Below are 17,690 nucleotides of genomic sequence, written 5' to 3'. Positions count from 1 at the left end.
TGGACCTTGAGATCATGACCTGATCTGAAGGCAGATCCTTAACTGAGTGAGCCACCCAGGTGCGCCAGTAACTATGGTTTACTATGTGATTCATCTCTGAATATCACCCCTGGTCACAATAACACTAATACCGAATAGTGAATTAACCAAAGGTAAGATACATATGTATTGGAAGAATGGGAGTGTATCTATGTTGATGGTGAGGAGATCTAAGAGCTAGGTCCTCATTCTCTGTAAGGGGAGGAAGTAGAAAATCATTAAATTTTTAAAAGTCAACAAAAAAAGAGCATGTTGTTTAGAACATGAAAGTAAATATAAAAAGAATTGGCTAAAAGAGTGTAATTATGGGACGCCTGGGTGGCTTAGTCGGCTAAGCATCCGACTTTCGCTTAGGTCATGATCTCGCAGTTTGTGTGTTCGGGCCCCGCGTCGGGCTCTGTGCCGACTGCCAGCTCAGAGCCTGGAGCCTGTTTCAGTCTGTGACTCCCTCTCTCTCTGACCCTCCCCTGCTCAAGCTGTCTCTTTCTCTCTCTCCTAGAAATAAATAAAAAATGTTAAAAAAAAAAAGTGTAATTATTTTTATTAACAAATCTTATGGAACTCGTTGGCACTTTATGTGTATTTATGGCTTTGATAAACAAAAACAAAAGAACAATTAGATCGAATTATGAAGTAAATGGACTTGTATAGTCTTTTGGGAGGAAATCTTCATAATAAAATGTTCCCATGAAATCACCATCTAAACAAAATAATTTATTTTGAGTTTTCAGGGTATATCGGAAAGAATCAAACTTTCTGGGTTATATATTTTGAGGTTAGATTCATTCAGGATCAGGATTATTACATGTTCTTGATGAATTATCCAATTTATAATTACCAACTCTTTATTGCTAATGCAACTTTTGGCATTAAGGTCTCTTGTCTGATTTTGATACTGCTTTTAGGTAATAGTTGCTTGAGATATTTTTCTGTCCCTTTACTTTCAACCTTTCAGTGTCATTTTTTCAGTATGCGCCTTTAAGTATTATGTAGCTAGATTTTTTTCTTTATCCAAATAGTGAGATAATCCCTTTAAACATATCTAAAATTATAAATAAATGCATTGTATTTCTACACATCATGTTGTTGAAGTTTTTCTTTATCTCCCTCCTTCCATGACTTTTTCCCCTTCTGATGCTTTACAAGCTATAGACTGAATTTCTGTAAGCGATTATCCTTAACTCTTTTTAAAAAGAAAGGCCAGTATACATACTTTATATTGTAAAAATAGAACTTGAAACTGAATGTGGTAAGGGAATAAGGAAATGTTGGGAAGTTGGTGGTAATTACAAAAAAAAAATCTCTATATAAGGTAGCATTGTGGTGGGGGGTTTGGTGAGGGAAAGGATGGGAAACTCATAGCTGCGGGGGCTGAGGATCAAAAACAGCGAGTACGGAAACTGTTAGGGTGGCCCACACCGATTCTTCTTTAGAGAATAGGCTTTAGAAACTGGGCATTTTCTAGAACAAAAAGAGCTCCTTCAATTTAAACTTTGAATTAAGCTCTTGAAATTTAGGTAATTATTCAGCTTTGATGGATACTAGGAGTTGCTAAATGTTGTATAAATAATGGAAAAATGTCAGGCAATCAGAAAGACTTCAATTGTCTCATCTTGTCTTAGAGAGAACTAGTAGTTTTCCCATCATTAGCACAAAACTACCTCCTTAGAAAGCCTGAGGTGGTATGGGGATGGGCTGGAACAGGGTATGTTGATATCACATTTTGAGCTGGATAATTAATAAAACTGAAGGAGATCTTACACTGCAGTGAATAATTTAGCCCTCAATGGCTTAGTCTGCCATGGTTTTGCAACAGCAACAGACTTTTAAAATTCATAATATAGGTGTGTTTTTATAAAACGAAAAAACACAGTTTTGAAATCTAGACCCAAAGTGGCACTGTGTCATTTCCACTGCATTCTGTGGGTCACAGCAAGTCACAAAGTGTTCCAGAGTCCAAAGGAAGGACCACATTCAGTTTCAAGTTCTATTATTACAATGTAAAGCATGTGTACTGGACCTCACCTCTCAGGAAAAGTGGCAAGTGCATATAGGGAGGAAGGAACTGATGGTGGCCATCTTTGGTAGGTATCTAAACCTGACTACTTACTTTACTATTCATTCAGACTCTTGCATTCCGGCATAAATCCTTGCTTCCTTACACTGCAGCTGACCTCACAAAGGCAGTGAATGGCCAAATTAGCATATATTTGCATATATTGTCTTACAACATACTACTTCTTTAAAAAAATTTTTTTAATGTTTATTTATTTTTGAGAGAGAGAGACAGAGTGTAGGCAGGGGAGGGTCAGAGAGAGAGGGAGACACAGAATCTGAAGGAGGCTCCAGGCTCTGAGCTGTCAGCACAGAGCCTGATGTGGGGCTCGAACTCAAGAACCATGAGATCGTGACCTGATCCAAAGTTGGACACTTAACCAACTGAGCCACCCAGGCACCCCTACTTGTATCTTTCAATATGTTGCTTACATTTAATTTTTCTTGAGAGAGAGAAAGAAGGGGGAGGGATGATGGGAGAGGCGGAAAGAATCTCAAGCATGCTCTGTGCTCAGTGAGGAGTCCAACATGGGGCTCGATCCCATGACCCTAGGACCATGACCTGAGCCAAAATCAAGAGTCAGATGCTCAACCAATCGACTGAGCCACCTAGGTGCCCCTAATGTTTTTTATTACAGAAGCTTTCAAACATACACAAGTGAGCAGAATATAATAGATCCCCCCTGTAAACATTACCCAGCTTTAATGATTATTAACTCAGTATCAGTCCTGTTTCATCTGTACCCTAACTCACTTCTCCTTTCTTATTTTATATTGAAGCAAATGCCAAATATATTATTTCATCCATCTATGTACATTTTCAATGAGTGTATGGTATCTATCTATCTATATATTTAGATAATGCCATTTTTGGACACTTGTGGCTTTTATTTTTATCATTCAAATTATAACACTGCAATCACAGCCATGTATCTTTTTTTGTTTAAAATTTTTAATGTTTATTTATTTTTGAGAGAGAGTGTGTGAGTGAGCAGGGGAGGGACAGAGAGAGAGGGAGACACAGAATCCGAAGCAGGCTCTGAGCTGTCAGCACAGAGACTGATGCAGGGCTCGAACTCACAAACCGTGAGATTATGACCTGAGCCGAAGTTGGACACTTAACTGACTGAGCCACCCAGACGCCCCACAACCATATAATTAAGGAAATACCAACAGCTGTTTGACATCACTTTGACATGCTTTCTTATTTTTATCCTCACAACTTCCTGTAAGGGAAGTAGAGCAGGTTATATTATCCTTATTTTATAAATAAGAATCTTAGAGTACAATGTCAAACTGTTGAATAGTAGAATAAGAACTAGAACCCAGAGCCCAGAGCGTGCCTGGCTGGCTCAGTCAGTACTGCATATGACTCTGGATCTTGGGATTGTAAGTTCGAGCCCCACACTGAGTGTAGAGATTACTTAAAAATAAAACTTTAACCATGAGAGACTCTTGAATGCGGACAAAAACTGAGGACTGATGGATGTGGGGGGGAGGGGGGGATGGGCATGGAGGAGGGCACTTTGGGGATGAGCACTGAGTGTTATGTAGAAACTAATTTGACAATAAACTATTTGTAAAAAAATAAAAATAAAAATAAAAATAAAATAAAATAAAATAAAATGGTCAAAAACCATCAAAAAAAAAAAAAAAACACAAACCCATTGTTAACTAGACTGGCAAAAAAATAAATCCCAAACTGTAAAAAGAAAAAAAAAAGAAAGAAAAAAAAAAACTTTAAAATTAGAACCCAGATCTCTTGAATATACTTTGTTCATTTTAAACTCAACCTTGCTAACTTTTTCATAAAAGTAATACATGCATATGGTAGAAATATGCTGCTATGTTAATATCCATTGAACACCCATTAAGTATTAGATACAATGCTGGACACTTTCCTGTTTAATCTTCATGTAAATACTGTGAGATAAATGTTACCTCTTTTAGAGATAAGGAATGAAGACTAAGAGAAGTTAATGACTTACCCATCATTACATAGCTCATAAGTAGTAGAATTGATTCTAATTTAGGTCTTCTTGCCTCTAACTTTAGTGCTCTTTCCACTTTTCCCTACATTAATATTTCAGGGGCTGCCCTTTTCCTTTTTTAAGTTTATTTATTTTTTGAGAGAGAGCAGGAGAGAGGCAGAGAGAGAGGGAGAGAGAAAATCCCAAGCAGGCTCCACACTCTCATTGCAGAGCCCAAAGTGGAGCTTGAACCCATGCACTGTGAGATTATGACCTGAGCTGAAATCAAGAGTCCGATGCTTAACTGACTTAAGCGACTTAAGTCAATGGCTTAACCGAGCCACCTTGGTGCTCCAAGGGCTACTTTTTTTTTTTTTTTAATTTTTATTTATTTTGAGAGAGAGCATGAATGGGAGGGGGACAGAGAGAGACAGAGGCACAGAATCCAAACCAGGCTCCAGGCTCTGAGCTGTCAGCATAGAGTCCGACATGGGGCTCGAACCTGAGCCGAAGTTGGTCACTTAACCAACTGGGCTACCCAGGCACCCCAAAGGCTATCCTTTTTTTTTTTTCAATTAAAAACCAACAACAACAACAAAAATGACTTTTTCAGTAGGTGCTTTTAATTAACTTGTACAGTCATATACATATAATTTTCCCTTCTAGTACTTTTAGCCTGTTTATTTATAACCTTATATACCAAGTCTTATGAAATAGTGTGTTGTGTGATGCCTTTTATAATGGACATTATAAAGATCTTTTTTTTTTTTTTGTAAGGTTATTTATTGCTTGCTACCAAGCTTTTAGAGTTTTACTGTATGGTTGGTATGTGGAAGGTGTTTTGGATGATATAAAGGGTCTTCACACATGAAGTCTGTCTTTAAGCAACTTCAGTTGGGAAAATAATACAAGGTAGGGTCAGTGCCATAGGAGCAGAAGAAAAGTTATTTGGCAGCAGTAAAAATACTACCCTTCATATATGCATAGTGTTTTGCAGATATAATTTTATTCAATAATCTGTAATATATTGAATACCTACTGTGTATAAAGACCTGTGTTAGGGTATGTAACAGTGAGACACACAGACAAGGTTTCTGCCTTCTTAACACTAGAAACCAAACTTCAGAAAGAGAAATCTGACCAGATATTTTTGTAGTCCTTGCCTTAATTTGCTTAGCTATAACAAAATGCTACAGACTAAGTAGCTTATAAAGAACAGACATTTATCATAGTTCTGGAGGCTGGAGATCTGAGGTCAGGGAGACAGCTAGGTCAAGTGAAGCCTCTTTTCCCTCAGAAATTGCGGACTTCTCATTGTACCTTCACATGGTGGAAAGGGCTAGGGAGCATTCTGGGGTATCTCTACCTAAGGATAAGGGCACTAATCCCATTCACAAGGACCCCACCTTGGTGACCTCATCACCTCCCAAAGACCTCACCTCCTTACACCACCACTGGTGTACGGATCGCAACATCTGAATTCTGGGGGGAGACACAAACATTCAGATCATGGTATTCCATCCTTGGCCCCTCAAATTCATGTCCTGCTCTCAAACAAAATACACTCATTCCCTGCCAACAGCCCTAAAAGTCTTAATTATCTCTTCCAGCATCCACTTACAAGTCTATAAAGTACAGAGTCTCATCTAAATCATGTATGGGTAAGACTCAAGGTATGATTTATTATGAGGAAATCCCTTCTAGCTGTGAGCCTGTGAAATCAAACGATTTATGTGTTTCTGAAATAACAATGGTGGGACAGACATAGGATAGGTATTTTCATTCCAAACAGGAGAAATAGGAGAGAAAGAAGGGGCAACAGGTTCCAAGCAAGCTCAAAATCCTACAAGGCAACTAACATTAAATCCTAAGACATGAGAATACTCTTTAGATGTTCGACCCTCTGAGATGGAGGTCCTACCTTCTGGATCAACTTGGGGAGGGGGGTGGGGAGGGATCTTACCTTCTAGACCCTGAGGAGCATTCGCAGCCCAGTGGCTTTTCAGGGAAGCTCACATGGGTTGGAGTTGCACACTGATGGTTCTACCAGTCTGGGATCCTAGGGATAGCCCCATCCTGATGGCCTTCATTGGGAATTGCCCTGGTTGGGGTTCTCTGGTGGCCTTGCACTTGAGGTGGCCCTGTGCTTGGGTTGTGCTCTCGCAGCTCTGGGCAGCTTCATCCTTCCAAATCTAAGTGGAGATAGCCATGCTCCCAATGGCTCTGCTAGGCATGAGTCAGCCCCCGCCCCCCATGGCTTTGGGAGACATCACTTTGGTTTGATTGGAGGTTGTGTGGTCTGTTGAAACCAAGGAAATGCCCCACCCAAAATTTGTGAAACTGAGGGGACAACTTTGATGATTTCTGAATTGCATTTAGGGTCCTTCCTCCTTGTCTTGAAGAATAGCCCAACGTCAAAGCCATAGCTCTTAGATCCCATCCTGTACAATCCAAGTCCAACAGCCAGCCTCATTCCTTCCTTTTCATTTCACATGGACTTTCCTTCTTCAGTTGCTACCTAACTCTTTGGTTCAAACCCATATTGACCCTTAATCAAAAGGTGGTTTTGGATACACCCTGTCCTCTCTTGAACAAACTTTCCCATTTCTTTCAATAAGGAAACACTGAAAAGTATCCAGATTTTTAGGTTCTATTTCCTCTTTGATCAACTACCTTTAAATCATTTCTTTTGTCACATTTTACTATAAGCATTCAAGAAAAATTAGGCCACTCCTTCAGCACTTGGCTTAGAAATTTCCTCAGCCAAATATCCAGTTTCATCGCTCGCAAGTTCTACCCTCCACAAAACCCCAAGACAAGAATCCATTTCAGCAAAGCTCTTTGCTGCTTTATAGCAAGGATCACCTTTCCTCTTGTTTCGAATAACATATTCCTTATTTCCATCTGAGACCTCATCAGAATGGCCTTTGCCGTCCATCATATTTCTACTAATACTCTGTTCACAACCACTTAGGTATTCTCTAAGAAGGATGAGGCTTTCTCTACAGCTTCCTGTTCGCCTTCAGAGTTCTCACTGGAATTGCTTTAAATGCAATTTAAATGATCTGTTCATGGCAACGTAGGCTTTTTCTACCACGCACCTCAAAATTCTTCAGCATCTACTGATTACCCAATTCCAAACTCACTTCCACATTTTTAGGTATTTGTTACAGCAGCACTCCACTCTCGGGACCCATTTCTGTCTGGCTCTGTTCATGCTGCTGTAACAAAATATGACAGACCACGTAGCTTATGAACAATAGAAATGTATTTCTCATAATTCTGGAGGCTGCAAATCTGAGATTGGGGTGCCAGCAAGGCCAGGTTAGGACCCTCCTCTGGGTTTTAGCCTCCTTGTATTTTCACTTGGCAGAAGAGGCTAGGGAGTTCTGTGGGACCTCTATTATAAGAGAACAATCCCATTCGTGAGAGTCCCACCTCACATTGGGCATTAGGATTCCAAGGTGAATTTGAGGGAAACACAAACATTCAGACCATAGCAATCCTTTTAAGAAAGTATTCAGTCCTTTTTTTACCGAGACTTCCATTTTTTAGAGCAGTTGAGGGTTCACAAAAAAATTGGTGTAGAAATCTCCCATGTATTCCCTGCCCCACACCTGCATAGCTTCTCTCATTACCAACACCCCCCACCAGAGTGGTACCTTTGTTAAAACTGATGGACCTACATTGGTACATTATAATAACCCAAAGTTCATAATTCCACTCTTGGTGTACATTCCATGGATTTGGACAAATGTATCCATTACTAGGGTATCATACAGAGTATTTCCACTGCCCTGAAAAGCTTCTGTGCCCTGTTTATTCATCCCCCACCTCCATTGGAATCCTACAATATGCATCCTTTTCAGATTGGCTTCTTTCATTGAATAATATGCGTTTAAGTTTCCTCCATGTCCGCTCATGGCTTCATAGCTCATTTCCTTTTAGTGTTAAATAATGTCATTGTCTGGGTGTACCGTGGTTTATTTATCCATTCACCTAGTGAAGGACATCTTGATTGCTTCCAAGTTTTAGCAATTATGAGTAAAGCTGATGTGAACATCCGAATGCAAGTTTTTGTGTTGACATAAGTTTTCAGTTCCTTTGGAAAGATACCAAGAAGTGCGATTGCCAGATCATATGGTAAGAGTATATTTAAGAGTATGGTAAGAGTTTTGTAAGAAACTGCCAAACTGTCTTCCAAAGTGACCAAGTGATTTTGCATTCCCATGAACAATGAATGAGAGTCCCTGTTTCTCCACATCCTCAACGCACATCCACTAGCATTTGGTGTTGTCAGTGTTCTGGAATTTGGCCACTCGAATAGGTATGTCAATAATTTCTTTTTCTCACTAGCAAGATTTTACATACAGATCAGCAACTTGTTTGTGGATTTCCCTGGCAACCTCAACAATATTCAAAATCGAGCTTAAGTCTCCATGAGTGCAGAATTTTCCTTAAAAATATAGTGTAGTTACGCTTTAGAGGTGATGATTGTCAGCCTACTGCCAGTAGTGGAAGAATCTAGTGTTGGCATATGCCTGCCAGTTGTTTTTTATTTTTGTTGTTTTGTTGTTGTTGTTTTTGTTTGGTTTGGTTTTGGTTTAAAGAATATCCTAGACAATGAGAAAGAATGAAATCTGGCCATTTGTAGCAATGTGGATGGAACTCGAGGGTGTTAATGCTATGTGAAATAAGTCAGGCAGAGAAGGACAGATACCATATGTTTTCACTCATATGTGGAACAGGAGAAACATAACAGAGAACCATGGGGGAGGGAAAGGGAGAAAAATAGTTAAGGAGAGGGAGGGAGGCAAACCTTAAGAGACTCTTGAATGCTGAGAACAAACAGGGTTGATGGGGGTGGGGGGAAGGGAAAGGAGGATGATGGGCACGGAGGAGGGCACTTGGGATGAGCACTGGGTGTTATATGGAAACTAACTGGACAATAAACTATAAAAAAACAAAAACAAACAAAACAAACAAACAAAAGAAGAATATCCTAGACTGGAGACAGTGCTTGCCCAACTGCTTCTAAGTAGTGCCACAGTCTATAACAGTAACTCAACAAATGCTTTTAGACAACAGTAGTTGCTTATTAAATGTTTGAAATATTTTCACAAAAATTAAAGATGATATGGGGTCCAGAGAATGCACTTAGGAAATCTATTTTTAAACCTGAATATTTGAAACCTCTTCTAGAAGTTACATCCCTGCAATAAATAGTCTTTGAGATGCTGCTGTGTGGACAGGCAGTTAGATTGGTACACGTGGTGACAATGAAATGTTTTACACTTTTGTTATCCAGTAGAAATATAATGTGAGACACATACGTAATTTAAAATTCTCTATTGAACAAATTAATAAAATGAAAAAGATTTTTATACTTTATTTATTTAGTGCAACATATTAAAAATATTTCAATGTGAGTCAATATACAAAATCACTGAGACAGTTTACACTTTTTGTATTGGTTTTCAAATTATGTATTATTAAATGAAGTGTGTATTTTACACTCACACATCTCAATTCACACTTCAAGTGCATCCACATTCCAAGTGCTTTTGTTTTTTTATGTTTTTTAATGTTTCTTAAATTTATTTCTGAGAGAGAGAGAGAGACAGCATGAGCAGGGGAGGGTCAGAGAGAAAGGGAGATACAGAATCTGAAGCAGGCTCCAGGCTCTGAGCTAGCTGTCTGCACAGAGCCCGACGCGGGGCTCGAACCCACAAGCCGTGAAATCATGACTGGAGCGGAAGTCGGATGCCCAACCAACAGAGCCACCCCGGCGCCCCTCCAAGTGCTTTTGGACAGCACGGTTCTGTTATTCCTGAGTCGTCAGTCACTTTCTGAACCATTTGGAGGCAAGAAGACACGTGTGCTGTTGAAATAATGAATTCCCTGAGCCAGTGCACACCATACATCATCGCTATCGTCTTTTTGGGTGTCAGTCCGTTAAAAGTAATAGCCATGTCTGACGAGCGGTCTTGTACTACTTCCTGAGGATTATTACACATGCTCTCTTGAATAAGATGTGCATTGGTTTTGTATTAAATACAACTCTTCCTTCAGAGTCCTCTGCATTTTCTGCAAGAACTCCGGCTTCTTCGAGGCCGACTGCCGGCTGCATATCTTCACATAACTCTCACATGACACTTCAAGCTGCACACTTCTCAGACTTACTGAAGAGGCTGTCTTCCAGATTCTATACTGGACAATTTCTCCTTCCACAGTCATGTATTGGAGGTTGCCATGTTATAGTGTGGCCCAACGAGAAAGGTTGTGATAAAGCCCCGGTAAACAGAAAATACCCTGAATTGTCAATGACCGCAAATGCAGCGGGACATGTAAGAAAGAACCAGTTGTAGCTGTCACTGACCTTTTCAAAGACATATTTCTAAGTTGTCCTCATCTGCATTCACATGTCATTTTTTTCAAGTTTTATTTATTTATTTTGAGAGAGAGAGAGAGAGAGTGCGAGCAGAGGAGGGGCAGAAAGAGAGGGAAAGAAAGAATCTTAAGCAGGTTCTGCGCTGCCAGCATGAAGCCCAAGGAGGAGAGGGGGACTTGATCCTACGAACCCAGATCATGGCCTGACCTGAAGTCAAGAGTCCATCACTTGGGGCGCCTGAGTGGCTTAGTCGGGGTTAGGTGTCCGACTTCGACCCAGATCATGATCTCACAGTTGTAGGTTTGAGCCCCGCTGTCTATGACAGCTCAGAGCCTTGAGCTTGTTTCAGATTCTGTGTCTCCCTATCTCTGTACCCCTCCCCAGCTCGTGCTCTGTCTCTCTCTGTCTCAAAAATAAATAAACGTTAAAAAAATTTTTTTAAAAAAAGAGTCCATCACTTAACCCACCAAGCCACCCAGGTACCCCTCCACATGTCATTTTTAAAAATATTAAAAAACCTAACAATCTGTCATTTTTTTTTATTTTTTAATTTTTTTTACAATCTGCCATTTTTAATACTGTAGGGTTCTGCTTTGTCACAGTGTTTGCTCCAAGTCTTTTTCATAATGCTCATCTTGGATTCTCCACAGCTGATATAGCCAACGGATACTGTTATTAAGACCCATGCGTTGCACTTCTGAAATATATAAGAAATCTTTTCTGTTTGGTGGGCGAAGGTAATGGTGATCAGGGTCTTTACCTCTGTGTTGAATGTTAATTGGCCACATGGTTGTCAAAACGCAATAAATGCTCCCAAGCAGCATACTGGTTAAAAAAAAAAAAAAAGAAAAAAGAAAAAGATAAAAAACCCACACACCCTGGTCCGGGTCCCAGCAGCCCCACCCAATCTGGAGCTAGGGCCGCCCTCCCAGCTGGGACACTCTAGCCTTGGGGGGGGGGGGGGGCGCTTCTCCGTGGTTCTGACAAGTGGGTGGGGCTGGAGCCAGGCGTGTCAGCCCTTGGGCGGCCCAGGGTGCAGCAGTTTGAGGTGCGCTGGAAGTTCTAGAATAGCAACCAACAATGAAACTGAGAATGAGCAAAAATCGAGCAACAGACAGCTGTAACGTTGACCGTATTTCAGCACTCAGAAAAAAAAGAATTTAAAGTTGAGTTTGATGTCGCAGTTGTGTATTCAATACCTAGTACACATTTCTTTTGTTAATTTGCATTGGGTCCTTTTTAAGGCTTTTCTTTATTTTACTTATAATAGTCATTTCAGTGTTTTACTTTAAATCTACAAACTTCCCCCCCTTTTTTTTTCTATTTTAAATTTAAATTTTAGGGGCGCCTGGGTGGCTCAGTCGGTTAAGCGTCTGACTTCAGCTCAGGTCATGATCTCACGGTTGGTGGGTTCGAGCCTCGCATTGGGCTCTGTGCTGACAGCTCAGAGCCTGGAGCCTGCTTTGGATTCTGTGTCTCCCTCACTCTCTGCTCCTCCTCTCCTCACACTGTCTCTCTCTCTCTCAGAAATAAATAAAATATTTTTTAAAAATTTAAATTTTAGTTAACATGCAGGACAATATTAGTTTCAGGAGTAGATTTCAGTGATTGATCATTTACCTACAACACCCAGTGCTCATCCAGACAAGTACCCTGCTTAGTATCCACCACCCATCTCCCACCCACCTCCCCTCCAGCAATCCTTAGTTTGTTCCCTGTCATTAAGAGTCTCTCGTGATTTGTTAAATCTCTGAACTTTTCATTTTCTATAGAACTTTAAAAAAAAATACCAAGATTCTTTTTTTTTTTTCTCTTGTGCCCTACACTTTGGTGGATGTGCACATGTGTGTTAACATGAGTCTCTTTACTCTGCTACAGTGTATGAGAATTAAAACTAGCTAGAATTTTTTTGGGGTGGCCTTGGTGTTTCAGTCAGTTAAGCATCTGACTCTTGGTTTCAGTTCAGGTCATGATCTCAGTTTCATGAGTTCGAGCTCCACATCTGGATCTGTGTTGGCAGTGTGGAGCCTGCTTGGGATTCTCTCTCTCTGTCTCTCTCTCTCTTTCTCGCTTCCTCTCTCTCACTCTTTCCCTCTCTCTGTCTGTCCTCTGTTCATACTATCTCTGTTTCTCTCAAAATAAACAAATTAATTAAACAAAAATAAAATGACCCAGAGCTTTGACTTAAACATGCCACCTATGGAGCTTGTGAGACTACACCACTTTCTGATACCTTTGTGACTTTTTGATCCACAGATCAAATATGATATTTGAGGTCTTACTATTCTCTTGGATTTAAATTACTGTTCTTAATATGTGTTGACCAGTAACTCGTAAGTCAATGAAGAAAATCCTACGGGTGAATCCTCATGTAGGTTAGATTACATTTTACTAAAAGTATGAAACATTTGGCATGTTATTTGATCAACTTTTAAATTTTTAAATATGCACTGAAAGAGCCTTCAATGTCATAAATTGTATGTCATTCATATCCATTAAACTACTTTAAATATTCTTTTTTTTAAACTGCTTTAAATATTCTTAAAGAATCTTATGATATTGCAAGATTTTTTAAGTCCCTTTCAGAAGAGAAATCTGAATTTTTAGCTCTTGTTTTCTCACTTTACAGATGCAACAGCTTGAGAGACAAGTTATCGATGCTGAACGGCAAGCGGAAAAAGCTTTTCAACAGGTAGCGTATAGTTTTAGTTAATTTTTTCTCTCTCTGCCAACATAAACTTTGTTTTGCCCAAAACAGTCCTCAAGATAGTCTTTAGCTCTTCTCTACATTTTATCTCTTTGGCTGTTCTGTGAGCTAGATCCATAGAGAAAATGGAGTCTGACATTATTTCACCCTTTAACAGGTTCCCAAGGGATAAAATTGCTTCTGTTAGGAAGTTTTCTCTTAATTCCGAAAAAAACAAGTACTGCTTTCATGGCAATCCTAACCATAATGAAGTTTTAAATATAAATATGTTCATAGCAGTTTCTTTTATAAAGTTGGAAATAATGTGAATGTCATATTATAAGAGAATGAATAGGTGAACTATATTCATCCTGTGAAATATTAAACAACCATTAACAATAACTATTACAGGGGCACCTGGGTGGCTCAGTCAGTTAAGCATCTGACTCCTAATCTCAGCTCAGGTCATGATTTCACAGTTTGTGGGTTTAAGCCCCACATTGGGCTCTGTGCTGATGACATGGAGCCTGCTTGGATTCTCTCTCTCCTTCTCTCTGCCCCTCCCCCACCTATGCATATGGGGGGGGCGTGTGCACACGCATGTGCTCTCTTTCTCAAAATAAATAAATAAACATTAAAAAATAATTATTAGAAAAGACATACTAATACAGAAAAATGCTTAGAGCTATATTAGGGAAAATATGCACAAAAATTTTTACTTAGTATGTTAATAGTATATGGGAGAAAAGTCAAATCTTTGATAAGTCACTTAACCTTATCTGGGACTTGCCAACATTAAAATGAGTGTTTTCAATTAGCTCACCAGGAAGCCTTAAAGTTTGTCTAATTATTCTCAGTCCGTAGCTTCATATTTTATGAAAAGATCTTTGTCAGATTCAGGCAAGTCAGGATTTTCAAAATTATTATTTTTCCAGGAAGTATACATTTAATTTCTTATACATTCTCTAAATCTGTCATGTTTCTTCCCTTCAACATAAGTACTACCAAATCTTGTTTACACCTAAAAGATTTAATCTTGTACAGTAGATTGATTCAGTAGCCTGATAAATTTCTAAATAAACCCAATCTAACCTAATCCTTGATTTTCTTTAATTAGTTATACACAGGGGCACCCAGGTTGCTCAGTCAGTTGGGCGTCTGACTCGTGATTTTGGCTCAGGTCATGATCTCACAGTTCATGAATTCAAGCTGCGCATTTGGCTCTGCAATGTGGAGCCTGCTTGGGATTCTCTATGTCGCTCACTCTCTGCCCTTTCCTTTCTCTCTCAAAATAAATAAACTTTAAAAAATAGTTATACTTAAAAGAAATTACTACAATTTTATTATGACAAATTTCAACCAGTACAAGAGTAGAGTAAATAGTATAATGGACTCCCATCACCAGCTTTAACAATAAGTCAACTCAAAGCTAATCTGTACCTCCATCCACTTTATTCTTCTCCACCTCCACACCAAGCTATTTTGAAATAAATCCTAGACATTATATTATTTCACCCTTGTGTATATCAGCAACTAATCTAGAAATAAAGACTTAAAATCACAACTTTAGTACCATCATCACACCAGTAATTATTTAAAGCCTCAAATTTAGGTATCGGTAGAAGTATGAGTAGTAATGGTAAAGATCTATACTGTGCTTAGTTTTTTATATTGTTTAGCTAGTAATGCCTCCACTTAGAGCTATAAAAATCCAGTAGTCACCAGTAAACTCATAAAAGGTCACTTATGTTCTGTGTTTATGTCACTGTCATTCTACTAAATGTCTTTGTCTTTTTCCATTGTCGGCTCTGTATGTATGGGCCTGTTTAGCCCGACACCCTACAGCTCACATTGGCAGTTTGTTTACTTCTCTTCCTTGTCTATCTCTTTACTTCCCGTTTCTGACTTTGGCCTTTCTTGGTGACATCTCTCTTTACTTCTGTATCCATGCTTGTCTCTCTGTCTGTTCTTCCCTATCTTTCCCTCCCCTTTCTTCCCTTTAGCACCTCATAGTACAGGAAAAATAGAAGGAAACTGAGGATGGTTTTGTTTTGCCTTTTCTTAAATTAAAATTCTTAATTCATATGTGCAGCATAATTGTTTAGCTCTAAAAATCAAGTATTTTTACCTGTGATTTTTGCAGTTTTCTTCTGTGATTCACTAGACCTTAAGAGAAAAAAGAATCCTCATTCCCAATTTAAGGGAAGCAAGCAAGCCATGGCTGTTCATAGCTATTAGGGCCCAACCACTGATCTTGATAAACTAATAGGAAGAAGTTCTTCTCTGAAGTTGTCCTTTTAGGATATCAGGTATAAAGTTATTTGATTCTGTGTGCTACACTTTACAGCAAAAAGACACTTTGATTGGCTAAATGGCCTTAAATCAAACCTCTCCTCCCATAAAGAGAATTGCAAATCTCCCCAAATTTCTATGTAATTTAGCAAAATCTGTAGTATTTGTTTTTGTCACAGCACTTTAAATCTATTCAATACCTATTTTGTCATGCTTCAGAAGGTATTTTTTCCTTACATAAGGATGCCTTATATTACATCATGTATTCTTGTACATAATATATATTATACATTGTATATTATGTATTATATAAATTACATGTTATACATTATATATATATCACACATTATACACTATATTACATACATAATGATTCTAAAAGTTTGCAGGAAATATAAACAGAGAGCAAATGAATTTCATGCACCGATTATATTACCTTTTTTTTTTTTTTTGGCTTTCTCAAAACTAAGTAAATGTTAATAACGTAGAGTAACTGAATCCTTTGCTATCTTTAACAGCTTCCATGGGACTGTGCCCTGTCTGCTGTTTATGTTGCTTAAATTCAGCTCGTCCTTTGTCAGTAAGCAAGAGCCTAAGACTTAAACTGTATTTATATTAACCAAAAAGGAACATCTCACCGCTAAAAGCAGTAGTCAGCTAAAACCAGCTTAACTCTGCACCTTAGTGGTGCATTTTCCCCCTTGTTTTTAATGACTGGCATTACCTTACCTGTACAACCCTTACATACGTTGGCTGTAGAAAGAAATCATACGCTTTTCCAGGAGAAATCTTGGCAATGGTTATTCTTAATACTGTAGTACATTTTTATCGTAGTTGAAAGCAGAATGTGTAAATCCCACAGTACTTGTGAGTATTCCTGGAAGACGGAGAAGCAGCATGTTGCACGTCTGGGAGATACTGATACACAGGATTCATTCTCAAGTGTCTGATTAGCTGTATATCCCAGTCTGTTACACCAGTTTATACTTATCAAAAAGGGGCACATACTTTCCCCTCTAGAAATTTGTGTTGTCATTCCATCCTCCTGGTCTCAGTTCCTTGTCTGTGTTTGATGCAGACTTGGTAGGACCTTGATTTTAAAGTTCCCTCTTGGGGCTTCTGGGTGGCTCAGTCGATTAAGCGTCTGACCTAAATTCAGGTCCTGATCTCACGGTCTGTGAGTTCGAGCCCCACATCGGCTCTCAGCACAGAGCACACTTTGGATCCTTCTGCTTCTTCTCTTTCTGCCCCTCCCCCGCTCATGTGCCTGCTTGCTCTCTCTCAAAAATAAACACTCCAAAAATGTTTTTAAAAGTTCCCTCTGACCATTTTAATATGTGAGCTAATATGCCTTTCTGTGAAGTTGGTTCTTAATAAATGATTACTACTCATTCACACTAATATCTGGGACCATAATGATTTGGCTCGTTACATGGAAACATACTTTATCCAGTGCTGTTCCTTTTCACCTTCAGTGAGAATGGTTCTGGCCTCACTGCATAAATTCTAGAGCACTATTTCCAAAATAATTGTGTTTAAAACGTGACTAGGGGGGCGCCTGGGTGGCCCAATCCATTGAACTTTGGCTCATGATCTCGCGGTTTGCTGCTGTCAGCCTGTCAGAGCAGAACCTGCTTCGGATCCTCTGTCCCCCTCTCTCTGCCCCTCTCCCACTCTCACTCCCCGCTCCAAAAAGATGTGATTAGAATAATTAATTAATTTGCAGTAAATAGTGGTGTAGGTGATTACAACAGGACCAATATTTGCAGCTCCTGCTTTCTTCAGGGTGGGCAGGAAAATGGAAAACGGCGTTAGGAGTTGTATCGGTATACCCAGTGCTACCCTCAAGGCTCGACAGTTCACCAGAAGGACTCACAGAACTCAGAAAAGCTGTGATACTCATGGTTATGATTTACTACAGTGATAGGATACAGATTAAAATCAGCAAAGGAGGGTGGCTCAGTCCGTTAAGCATCCGACCAGCTCAGGTCATGATCTCACTGCTCGTGGGGTCAAGCCCCGTGTCAGGCTCTGTGCTACCAGCTCAGAGCCTAGAGCCTGCTTCGCAATCTGTCTCTCCCTCTCTCTCTGACCCTCCCCTACTCACGCTCTATCTCTTTCTCAAAAATGGATAAACGTTAAAAATCGTTTTTAAAAAATCAGCAAAGGAAAAATGCGTGCAGAGCAGAGTCTAGGAGAAACCGGGTATGAGTTTCCAGTTGTCCTCTTGCAGTGGAGTTACACAGGGCTGCACTTG

General features: G+C 39.4%; 2 protein-coding genes across 2 annotated transcripts in view; one reads left to right on the top strand and one right to left on the bottom strand.

Moving 5' to 3' along the window:
- Positions 1-17,690, top strand: part of PLEKHH2 (pleckstrin homology, MyTH4 and FERM domain containing H2) — a 117,977-nt gene that overhangs the window by 18,947 nt on the left and 81,340 nt on the right. Inside the window, exon 3 of the mRNA XM_039232437.1 lies at positions 13,085-13,147. Coding sequence (XP_039088368.1) covers positions 13,085-13,147 — 63 coding nt within the window. The remainder of the gene's footprint in view (positions 1-13,084; positions 13,148-17,690) is intronic.
- Positions 9,903-11,279, bottom strand: C1GALT1C1L (C1GALT1 specific chaperone 1 like). Its single transcript, XM_039232385.1, is given in 7 exon segments — positions 9,903-9,961; positions 9,964-10,104; positions 10,107-10,268; positions 10,271-10,320; positions 10,322-10,507; positions 11,016-11,111; positions 11,113-11,279. Coding segments are annotated over 7 exon segments (861 nt in total).

Source organism: Hyaena hyaena, unplaced genomic scaffold (genome assembly GCF_003009895.1).
Source record: "Hyaena hyaena isolate Hyena2069 unplaced genomic scaffold, ASM300989v1 scaffold_64, whole genome shotgun sequence".
In the NCBI taxonomy this organism is placed as follows: Eukaryota; Metazoa; Chordata; class Mammalia; order Carnivora; family Hyaenidae; genus Hyaena; species Hyaena hyaena.
Note: the sequence above shows the minus strand (reverse complement) of the source record. Positions and strands in the feature narration are given on the sequence as shown.